At 34.9% G+C, this 12,345-nt stretch overlaps 1 protein-coding gene across 1 annotated transcript in view; it reads right to left on the bottom strand.

The window, feature by feature from the left end:
- The window catches only part of CTNNA3 (catenin alpha 3), a 1,489,877-nt gene that overhangs the window by 1,120,995 nt on the left and 356,537 nt on the right, over window positions 1-12,345 (bottom strand). The window contains exon 7 of the mRNA XM_023520113.1: window positions 5,575-5,838. Within this exon, the coding sequence (XP_023375881.1) occupies window positions 5,575-5,838 (264 nt within the window). The remainder of the gene's footprint in view (window positions 1-5,574; window positions 5,839-12,345) is intronic.

Below are 12,345 nucleotides of genomic sequence, written 5' to 3' on the forward strand. Positions count from 1 at the left end.
AGCAGAAGATTTTTAGTTGGATGTACTCTCCTTCATTTATTTTAGCTTTTACTCCCCTTGCCTTTGTGGTCAAATTCATAAAATCCTCTTTAAGTCCAAGGTCCATGAGTTTAGTTCCTATGTTTTCTTCTATGCAATTTATTGTTTCAGGTCTTATATTCTAATCCTTAATCCATTTTGGAATGTGGTGATAGACAACAATCTAATTGCATTGTTTTGCAACTGGCTTTCCAGTTTTCCCAGCACCATTTATTGGAGAGGCTTTCTTTTCTCCACTGTATGTTTTTGGCTTTTTTGTTGAAAATTATTTGCCCATATTAATATGGGTTTACTTCTGGACTCTCGATTCTGTTCCACTGATCTCTGTGTCTTGTTTTCTGCCAAAACCATGCCATTTTGATTATTGTCGCTTTGTAATACAATTTGAAGTTGAGCAGAGTGATACCTCCAGCCTCTTTCTTTTTTCTCAGAATGGCTTTGGTGATTTGGGATCTTTTGTGCTTCCATACAAAACCGATGATTTTTTGTTCTATTTCTTTAAAGAGTGCCGATGGGATTTTGATGCGGATTGCATTAAATCTGTATAATGCTTTAAGCAATAAGGTCATTTTAATTATAATGATTCTTCCAATACAAGAACACAGAATATCTTTCCATTTCTTTGTAATTTCTTCGATTTCTTTTAATAGGGTCTTGTAGTTTTCATTATGTAGGTCCTTCACATGTTTCGTTAGATTTATTCCTAGGTATTTTATTCTTTTTGTTGAAATTACAAAAAGAATTATTGTTTCTACTTATTTTTCTGACACTTCATTATTAGAGTATAGGAACGCTGTGGATTTTTGAACATTAATTTTATATCCAGAAACTTTACTGTATTTGCTTATTGTTTCTAGTAGTGAAACCAAAGCATTTTTAAAAAATCATGTTAAGGTGCTCCTAGATATCAGCGATGGTCATTTTTCTTTAGTTACCAAAGCCTAATAATTTGTTTGGTAGAGGTCTCGTTTCTCTTTCAGGTGAAAACATAAGAATATGAGGATTACATTCCTCAAAATTATTAAACTTAGTAAAAGGCAGTTTCAGGGAACTTAAACTAAGGCTAGATAGTGATGGAGAGAAGAGATTTTTTTTTTCCTCTTTGTGCTCCCTTGTCACAGAAAAAATCTGAGCAGCATATCACTTAGATATGTTTCTGGTGGTTTAACTTATCATAAATTCATGTTCCAGTTAAAAACTAAGTAATGTAGGGCCAAATACCCCAAGTACATACACTGCCAGATGAAAAAAGAAGAAAAAAATAGGATTAAGGGGAAAATGCTCTTTGCTCCAATATCAGAAAATGACATACAGAATTTCTATATTTATTCTTTTTTTCCTTCCTTCATTTATTCATTGATATTCATCCAGCACTTACTATGCATAGAGCATTGCTCCGGATGCTGGAGATACAACAATGATTAAAGAAATTTAGGAACAATGATATATAAATGAATATGCAAAAAAAGAAGACATTAAAATAAATATGACGGCTCTTTGAAAATGAGAAAATACTACAAAACTTCTTTGTTATTATAATCTTTATCACAAGAGGATCTGGATAATTCTTGTGGACCATGATTACAACAGCTGCTGCACAAGAGAAAGTATGTCTTGATGGGCTTGGATTTTCAAAGCAATTTTCACTGGCAAAGTTTCTTGCTTAAAGACATTTTCAAAATTCTGTTAATCTACAATCTGACACTTCTCAACTCTCATTCAGTCACAAATGCAGAAAGAACACCTTATAATTCATATTAGCCCTTCCAATAAATCAATTGATTTAGCCTGTAAACTATTCAAATTAAACTTCTATTTTCTCCACCAATAAATCTCAGGTTTCATATCCACAACCAGCCATGGACCAGAATGAAAGATTTAACGAAGCTTCAGCAGGTAGTTGTTGAGTAAGTGCTCTGATACATTTCCGCCCCATAAACATTTAATGAGACTTACTCCCAACAGAGTATTTACTACATCAATTTATTTCATAGCATTATATTTGCAGAAGCCAAATAGAGCAAAGGTTATTTTGGATCCTTTACCAATACAGCTCCCTGTAAATAAAGTGCAGCCATTTAATAAACAAAATCATTTTAAAAGGCTAGATGCTCAATAAATTTTTCTTTATCTAGTTCAGACAGCCTCAGCAGTTATTTGCAACTCAGATATAAAGATATATATATAATTTAGGCATTTTATACTATCTTGGGTGTCCCTAGCTTTGACTGGAACAGAATTTTAAAGTTTGTTGAGACAGTATTAGGATTTCAGAGAAATGTTTAGTATTCCCATCTGCCTTGTTCAGAAGATGTGAATCAGCCACATATCTTGAGAAAAGGAAGACTCCATCACTATTCCTAGACTCACTTTATCAAAACTACACACACACACACACACACACACACGCACACTTTCTCCTCCTCTCCAACCACTACCATTTCTTATCTGTAATGGCCACTTTCAACTAAAGTGAGAAAAGAGAGAAAAGAGAAGTCCCAGAAAGAAGAACAACTTGGAAATCTTCTGTCTTCTACAGTCCTGGGAATACACAGTGCAGTGTCAGGGATAAACTGGACCACTTAAGCAAGCATCCCTTGACATCATTCTGTTTGCTACTGTGAAAAATGATATAGAGTCCTATCTGTTCACTCTAGAAAACTTTATCTCACCATATTAGCCAACTCCTAAATACAGACTATTTCTACTTAAATGGCCCAGATACAAAGGCCTTTTCACTAACTCGTTATTAAATCTTTTAGACTTGGTTACATTTATCATTTCTCCGATGGTTCATAGAGACTAACAATCTTAGCATAAATTGTGTTGAATTTTAATTAAGCACATTAAGTTCTATCTGTGAGAATTTGGTATAGCACAGAAGTTAGAAATAGAAAGTCTAGGTTTACATCCTCGCTGCTATCACTCAATAGCCTTCTCATTTGAGCAAGTTACATTACCTATGTAAGTCTTGGTTTTATTTTCTGTGAAAATTAAAATGCTTATCTTACAGGGACTCTGTAATAGTAAGTGTTTAAGTGGTAAGTGTTTAGCTATCAAGAAATGTTACATTTTAATTATGGGGGACCTAATATTCTATTAGTATCACAAGTATAAAATTAGTAAGAAACAGTCTTGCCCACGGGAGTTTTCAATCTTCTTATGAAGACAAGACACATGTCTAATGGACAAGTTTACTGAGTGCTCATTACACAGGACAAACAATTAGATGATGGAGCATTATTAAAGAATCACCACTAATTTTCTATCCTACTTAGACAAATAGTTCCTAAACTTTTCAAATAGATGCTAATAATTAGGAATTTAATAAATTTTCATATGGATGTCAGTCACAGAAATTGAATAATGCTGGATTAGAAAAAGAGACCTATTTAAAGACGTAATTAACAGAAAAGCACACAGAAAGGTTATTGTAAATTTAAATACATTAAGTATCTAATAATTTTATTGTGAAAGTAATAAAACTAAGAATAATATGAGAATTATATGTTATATGTTTAGTTTAGTTTTAAGTTAAATAATTTTAATTGCATTGATTCTTCATTATGCAAGAATCTGCCTCCAAATATTCATCTCCACTGATGATAATGAGAACTAAGATTTATTGAGCACTTATTAAGTACCAGGCACTGCTCTAAGCATTTTTATATGCTTCATTAATTCATTGATTCTGACAACACTATGATTGATATAGATTCTATTATTATCCCCATTTTATAGATAAGAAAACTAAAAGTTAAATAACTTTCCTAAGGTCACACAGGCAGTAAGCCACAGCTGAGAGAGGAAGTAGGCATTTGGGATTCAGAACTCTTATCCTTATGTGCTATACTATGTTGCCCCTGATTAATGAACTACATGTCTGACTTGGGTAGCCAATGATCTTTGACATCATACTTGAATGTCTGATAAATATCTCACACTCAACATGTTGAAAATTGAGTTTCTGAGTTTCTTCTCAAAACCAGCTTCACCCACAGTAGTCCCCATCATGATTGATGAAAACTTCATCCATCCAGTTGCTCAAGCCAAAAACAAAACAAAACAAAACTTTCTAATTATCTGTGGTAGACACAAAAGTGTACTGCCCATTTCCTCTTCGAGGTAGGACTTGCTGGCCAGCTGTGAGGGGAGCAGATGGCCCCCAGCTGCCAGTTTTTTCAGTATCTGTCTCAGCTGCAGGGGCTGCTCTCCACTCAAGACCCCTGGGGGTCATACTCTTCCCAGGGCAGGATAACCTGCTTCCAGTGACTGAAAGAGGCAAAAATGCCTGGCTTTTTTGCATGACAAGGTAACTTGAGAACAACCTTCTTTCCAGAACTCCCTACTGATTGGTCTAGGCTTTCTAGGTCTGGCTTACAGGGAGACTTCTTCCTCTGCTTAGTCCTGCTCCCTTTCTCTTTCTCTTCACTCATGTTAATTCCTAATCACATAGTGTCCCAAACTCTGTCTGGTGGATGTTTCTAGAGCACCCAGCCTGTAACACCAGCCAGGGCTCCTCCCTTTCTTTCATATCCCACATGTATTCTGTCAAATTCAGTTGGCTCTACTTACAAAATTTAGCCTTAATATTTATTGATGCCACATCATCTGAACTAACATGTAAGGTGGAATGAGGTGGTTCATGTAAAGTATAAGGATGGAACCCATGTTACTACAATAGCCTCCTGCCTGGTAGAGGCTGAAACACTAGCTGCCTGGAGGCCATTTTTCAGCTTCTCCCTTTGTTCCCCTTCAGTCTCTCAGCCACACAAAGTCAATGTGACCCTTTTAAGACTCAACTCTCCAGAGTCACACTTCTGCTTAAAACTTTACAATGAATTACAGTTAATTCTAAGTAAAAGTCAGAGTCCTTAAAAGCCTACCCAGCCCTCCATAACCTAACCCCACTGGGTCTCTGACCTCAGCTCCTAATACTCATCCCCTCAGTCTTCCCATTCAGGCACCCCAGTTTCTGTGCTGACACTTAAATACTAAGGCACACCTTTAAGCCTTTGTTCTAGATCGTCATCTACCTGATTCTCTAACTTTCTTCAAGCCTTTGATAACATCTCACTTTTTCAGTGTAACATTCTATACAATTTACTTATCTATGTTTATTGTTTTTGTTTTTTGCCTATATTCCTCTACTCAACTGTAAGCTTCATGAGGGTAGTGATTGAGTGTATACCAAATACAAAGAACAGTGCCAATAATAAATATTTATGGAATGAATAAATCCTATATTTCTTAAGTTGATCTATATAAAATAAAGCCATCATTTCAATCTCATTAACAATCCTCAATTTAAATTTATTGACTTCTTTGGGAGAGATGTAAAGTAATCAGAAATCTGATAGAATATTTTCCTGCTAATAAATTCACTGGAAGGTATAAGATGATAATAGAGACTGATTGCATAAATGGACTTTTATTTACTCCTACTCTAAACTCTAACATATGTATCTGAAAACTCATTTCTGTTTATTTTCATATTGGGACAGCAAATCACATTTTACCCTTCTCATAACTTACCTCGAGCTCATCAAGAGCACTTCCCAGGGTTGCTGCCTGAGGTTCCGGTGGAGCTCGAGCATTCTGGATGCCTTGTGAAGCATTTGAAATTACATTGAGGGCATTCTGAATTTCTTCACAGACTGTGTCTTTGCTGGCCTTGAGGGAAGCAACATCAGAATGTTCCAAACAAGCCGAACAAATTGAATGCAAGAGTGGGGAGTTCTCCTTCAAAGAGGCCCGGGCCCCTGCAATTTCATCCCTCTGATCTGGAGATTTTAAGTCCTGAGGAGAGAAATAAAAAGAGAGGTGTCTTATATGAGTTACGGGAGAAAATTTATACAAAGAAGTATAAATTTTTTTCTGTCAATATATATGAAAAGATAATAGACACTAAGAAATTGGGTATAAGTTAAAATCAAGGCCACCAATTATTTTCACACTCCTTCAGATTCCGTTAAAAGTTCTACAATAGGAAAGCTGAGCCAATTTGCAAATAAAGATCACAAGGTGCAGGTGTGTAATACTGAGTAGATCTTACATTTGTCAGTCATATCCTTTTAAGTCCGAAAAATGCTCTGGCATTCACATGATTAAGTGAATTATAAGAGAACTTGAATTATATGGATGCTGATTACCTATTTCCATAAATGCTGATGATTGCATTTAACATTTTCATTAAAAGTAAACAAATTCAGTTAAGAATACTAAATTGAGCCTCCCACCATTCAGCTATTTTCCACTTTTCGTCAAAAATACTCACTAATAAATTACTCCTGTAACTTTGACATTTATTCAACAGTTACTGAGCACTTAGCATATGCTAACCCTTGTGCCAGACACTGAGTATACAGATGTCAACAATCCTACAAGGACCCTGCAGTTTATGTTCTTGTTTGAGGGATAGGGGCCTAGACATCTACAATAAACTAGGTAAACAAATACACAAGACAATTTCAGGTAGTGATAAATGCTATGAAGAAAACAAAAGTAAAATGTCATAGAGACCGATTTGAGAGGAGAAAGCTGCTTTAGCTTGGATGGTCAGAGAAGATATTTCCACTGAGATGACATTTATAGTAAGTATAAATGAAAAGCATTCCAAACAGTGAGAAGAGAGGAAAGAGAAAGTCCTATATAAGTGAAAACTAGCTCAAAATACAGTGAAAAACTCTGGCAAGCCCTACCTTAACCAAGTGATGAAGGTAAACATCGTTAGTGATATCCCATGGATATTGTATACCCCTTGGTATACTGTGACAAGAAGGGCACTTTCTCTCTATGGTGTTCTCTCCAAAGGCCCAAGATCTCAGTCTAATCATGAGAAAAACAATAAACAAAACCAAGTTGGGGAACATTCTACATGAGGCCTGAGCATTATTCCTCAAGGTTGTTAAGGTCATGAAAAACAGCAAGACTGGCTGATAAACTCTCACAGGTCAGAGAAGACTGGGGAAACATGACACCTAAATGCAATGTGGTACCCTGTATTGGATCCTGGTAAACAAATAAATACCACATTCAAGGAAGAACTGATGAAGTCCAAATAAAGCCTGAAGTTTAGGTGACAATAATGCATCAATGTTGTTCGTTGTAACAAATGAAAGAATAACAATGGAAGAAACCAGAAGAAAGGTAAATGAGAATTCTCTGTACTATCCTTCTAATTTTTCTGGAAATTTAAAAGTATTAATATGAATAGAAAGTTAATTTTAAAGAAAACTATTTCAAAGGACCTTAACAATAGCTTATTCATTCTACGTACACTATCTCATGTAATCCTAATTTTTAAAAAAAAAATCATGATAGATATTATTCCCCATTTTAAAGATGAGAAAACTGAGGTTTAGAGTCTAAGTTCCTAACCAAGTGACAGAGCTAGAGAATAGTATTTCTTGTGCTTGTAACCTAAGTCACTGTGATGATAAACAATGATCCTAACAACTATGTTATATACTTTCCTGCACAGGAAAAATCTTCCTCATTTGCTATACAAGAATGAGGACTTGTATTTGTCTAAAGACTCATAGTTTATAAATTGCTTCTAGATATAGTATTTTATTGATCATCACAACACCTTTGGCGGCATTAAGGCTGGTGTTATCAGTCCCATTTCAACTAAATAGGTATTTAGTGTAAGATTAGGAAGCTGGTAAAAGAACTGAGGTCTAAACCAAAGTTTTGCAAATCCCAAGCATTTTTCACAAGACTCTGCTACCGAGGAATAATGATGCCTGAGGTTAATAAATGGCTGTGCTACTATATTTTTAGTTCATTCCTTTCTGAAAATAAAGGCTGTCTGCTACTTTATGCAGGCTTGGGGGAAGATTAACTTTTTTATAAGACATAGGGAGGACAGAAGTGGCTGTCAACCCACTGTTCATACACACTAATTACCTAAGAAAAGATACTTTATGGTTTGCTTGGCTTGCTATGATTTCTCCCTTATATTTCTGGTCTGAGTTCTAGTTTCAGCTCTGTCATTAGCACTATGAGCTAGGTAGGTCTTCTACTCTTTCAATGTCTGTTTTTCCATCTATAAAATGGGGATAATGATATTTCTGCAAACATAAGATTGAGTATGTAGCACATCAGAAATGGGATATACTTGGAAAATAGTAGACACTTATAGAAAGAGCACAGAATTATTTTATTCTTGAATTTTATCAAGCTTGGAGTACTGTCTTTGGCCTGTAATGGTCTCCATGATTTTCATATTCCCCACAATTTTAAAGCACTGTCTATGTATATCTCAGTGACTGAGAGGATAAATAATTTAATGTTTTAAAAGGATGCACAACTCCTCAGAGGAGTAACAATAAAAACTATAAATATTCAAAAAAAAAGCTAAAAAATATCTTTGCATATTAAAGCATAACCAAAACTTATTGCATAATTCCCTCTGAAGTGGGATAAAGTATACTACAGATAAAGTATACTTCTTTATCTAGAAAGGCAGGGTCAATGTTTGGGTAGTTTCTGAAAGGAGAAAGTCTGTGAATATATATTATTACAAGGAAGGTTACAGTTAAATATTATTTCTTTTACTCTGATGGTGGCTATGTATATTTCATGGTAAACTGTGGTAACTTTAACACTGTAGGAACTTTGGAATTTAAAACACTTGAATGTATTTTTGGCATTGAGCCTAAGCTTTGTTATCTCTGCCCAAGGAAATTTTAGAATCTTTACTGAGCACTGCTCTTCCAAATAGCAAGCTGATAAAGCCCATGAGAAAGGAGAAGCTTGGTGAATATAACAAAAATGACATATTATGGCAGCTGGTGGGAGAAAGAAAGGCAGGTTACAGAGTATAGATAAGACAAATAAAGAAGACAATACCGTTTCTCCTAAAGGACATCCTAAAGGATAAAGTTAATGTAATAAATAGACACAAAAGCAAAAGGGGAACTAATGAGTACCAGCCTTCTAACAAAAGGTTATGGCGATATTTGTTTTTGTTTTATTTTAACTAATGATAACCATGAGTTAGAAGATTCATATATTGTCTATTCATCCTAAAATTTTAAACCACGTCAAAATAGGAATTAAATGGTAGGATCAATTCAACATGTCTTTGGATGGAGAAGTATGAAAAATTCAGCTCCTTGGGGATCAATACTTATTTAATATCTTTTTTTAAATGCTCCAGAAGAAAAAGCTCACATGAGATTTCTAAGTTAAGTAGACATTAAATGCTTCTAGCTGATGAAGAAATACACAGATGGGATTTTAAAAAGACCTTACAAGTCTGTGCAAGTGGGTAGAAAAGTAACATATGAGTTTTAACCCTGGCAAGAAAACAAAATATATTTCAGGATTTTAAAGATAAAAAGTATAAAAATGGAGAATCTCTAAGCTAATTAATTCAACCATTCATTCAACAAATATTGTTGAGATCCTAGCATACATCAGACAGTTTGATACTTATTAGGAATACAAAAATAAAGAGCTTATAGATCAGAAGAGGAAACAAACAAAGTTCTATGTGATTAAAATAGAGTTATTCATAGCATAGAGGAAAGTCCCTCAGTCTGAGAAGACTAAAGAAAATTTATTAGAGAAGGTGACTCTTAAAAAATAACTGGAATTTTTCCCTGTAAACAATGCAGAACAACAACAACAAAAAACCCAGCATGTGCAAAGACCTGAAGCATAAGAGAGAAGAAGCATGCAGGCCTCTGCCGGTGGCACTGCCACAAATATAAGCATACCTTGCAGATATTGAAGTTCGGTTTCATACCAGTGCAATAAAGCTAATATCACAATAAATCCAGTTACAAGAATTTTTTTGTTTCCCAGTGCACATAAAAGTCTTGTTTATAATACTGTAGTTTATTATTTAAAAAAAAACACAATACTGTAGTTTTTTAGACATATATTATATCTACAAAAAAAATATGTATGTACTTTGATTAAAAAATACTGCTAAAAAGTGTTCATGATCATCTGAGCCTTCAGTGAGTCATAATCTTTTTGCTGGTGGATGATCTAACCTTGATGTTGATGGCTGCTGGCCAATCAGGTTGGTGGTGTGCTGGCAATTTCTTAAAATAAGACAATGAAGTCTGCTGCATCAATTGACTTTTCCTTTCATGAACAATTTCTTTTAGCATGTAAGATTGTTTCATAGCATTTTATCCGCAGTAGAACTTTCTTCAAAATTGGAGTCAGTCCTCTCAAAGCATGCCACTGCTTTATCAACCAAATTTACATAATATTCTAAATTCTTTGTTGCCACTTCAATAATCTTCACAGCATCTTCACCAAGAGAAAATTCCATCTCAAGAAACCACTTTCTTTGCTCACCCATAAGAAGCAACTCTTCATCCATTGGTTTTATCATGACATTTTTGCAATTCAGTCATGTCTTCAGGCTCCACTTCTAATTCTAATTCTCTTGCTATTCCTACCACATCTTCAGTTATTTCCTTCACTGAAATCTTGAAGCTCTCAAAGTCATCCACGAGGGTTAGAATCAACTTCTTCTAAACTCCTCTTAATGTTGATATTTTAACCTTTTCCTGTGAGTTATAAATATTTTAATGGCATCTAGAATGGTGAATCCTTTCCAGAAGGTTATCAATTTACTTTGCCCAGATCCATCAGAGGAATTGTTATCTATGGAAGTTAGGGCCTTCCAAAATGTATTTTTAAAAAATAAGACTTAAATGTAAAAATTACTCCTTGACTCGTGAGCTGCAGAATGGACACTGTGAGAGAAGATATGGCAACATCAATCTTGTTGTACAACTCCATCAGAGCTCCTGGGTAACCAAGTGTGTTGTCAACGAGCAGTCATATTTTGAATCTTTTTTTTCTGAGAAGAGCTGAACAGTGGGCTTAAAATATTTGGTAAACCATGTTGTAAACATGTGCTGTCATCCAGGCTTTGTTGTCCCATTTATAGAGTACAGGCAGAGTAAGTTTAGCATAATTCTTAAGGCCCCTAGGATTTTAGAATGGTAAATGAGCATTGACTTCAACTTAAACTCACCAGCTACATTAACCCCTAAAAAGATGGTCAGCCTGTCTTTTAAAGTTTTGAAGCCAGGCATTGACTCCTCTTCTCTAGCTATGAAAGTCCTAGATAGTATCTTCTTCCAAAATAAAGCTGTTTTGTCTATATTGAAAATCCGTTGTTAGTGTACTCACCTTCATTAATTAGCTTAGCTAGCTCTTCTGGATAACTTGCTGCAGTTTCCACTTCAGCACTTGATGCTTCACTTTGCACTTTTATATTAGGGAGATGATTTCTTTATTTAAACTTCATGAACCAACCTCTGCTAGCTTCAAACTTTTCTTCTTTAGCTTCCTCACCTCACACAGCCTTCACAGAATTGAAGAGAGTTACGACCTTGGACTAGATTAGGCTTTGGCTTAAAAGAACGTTGTTAGTGGTTTGATCTTCTATCCAGACCATTATCTAGCTTTTGATTTAAAGTAAGAGGTATGCAACTCTTCCTGTCACTTGAACACTAAGAGGCCACTATAGGGTTATTAATTGGCCTAATTTCAATACTATTGTGTCTCAGGGAACAGGGAGATCCGAGGAAAGGGAGGGAGATGGGGCAGGCCAGTCAGTGGAGCAATTAGAACACACATACATATTAAGTTCATCAGTTTATATGGGTGTTATTTGTGGTGTCCCCAAACAATTACAATACTAACATCAAATATCAGAGATCACTATAATAAATATAATAGTAATGAAAAAGTTTGAAATATTGTGAGAATTTCCAAAAGGTGACAGAGACATAAAAAGAGCAAATGCTTTTGGAAAATGTCACTGATAGACTTGCTCAAAGCAGGGTTGCCACAAACTTTTAATTTATTAAAAAAAAAAAAAAGTAATATCTGTGAAATGCTAAAGTGACTCACAATAAATTAAGGTGTGCCGGTACAGGGGACCTAAGGAGGAACAGTGATGAATCCTGTTAGAAAAGTGAGCAAGAGATGCCACAGTAAAGAACTGGATGGAAGGGCAACAAGCTCAGATATGTATTTTAAAACATTGCTCTAGCAATGACCTTTGAGTAGATTAAAGAGAATAAAATTGCAGTCAGAGAGACCAAGCAATAAGCTAGGCAATAGACAATGGGTGCCTGAATGTTAAATACTATTGCTAGGCTGTAATAGAATGAATCAAGAATATTTAGGGAGTAAAAATAATAAGACTGATATTTAGAATGAGTAAGGAATTATTTAGAAGCATCTAGAAAATTGTTCCAGCAATTGTGTATCTACTGATACATTCACCAATACAGGGAATACAGAATGAATAATGTGTTT

This window comes from Pteropus vampyrus, unplaced genomic scaffold (assembly GCF_000151845.1).
Source record: "Pteropus vampyrus isolate Shadow unplaced genomic scaffold, Pvam_2.0 Scaffold249, whole genome shotgun sequence".
Lineage (NCBI taxonomy): Eukaryota > Metazoa > Chordata > Mammalia > Chiroptera > Pteropodidae > Pteropus > Pteropus vampyrus.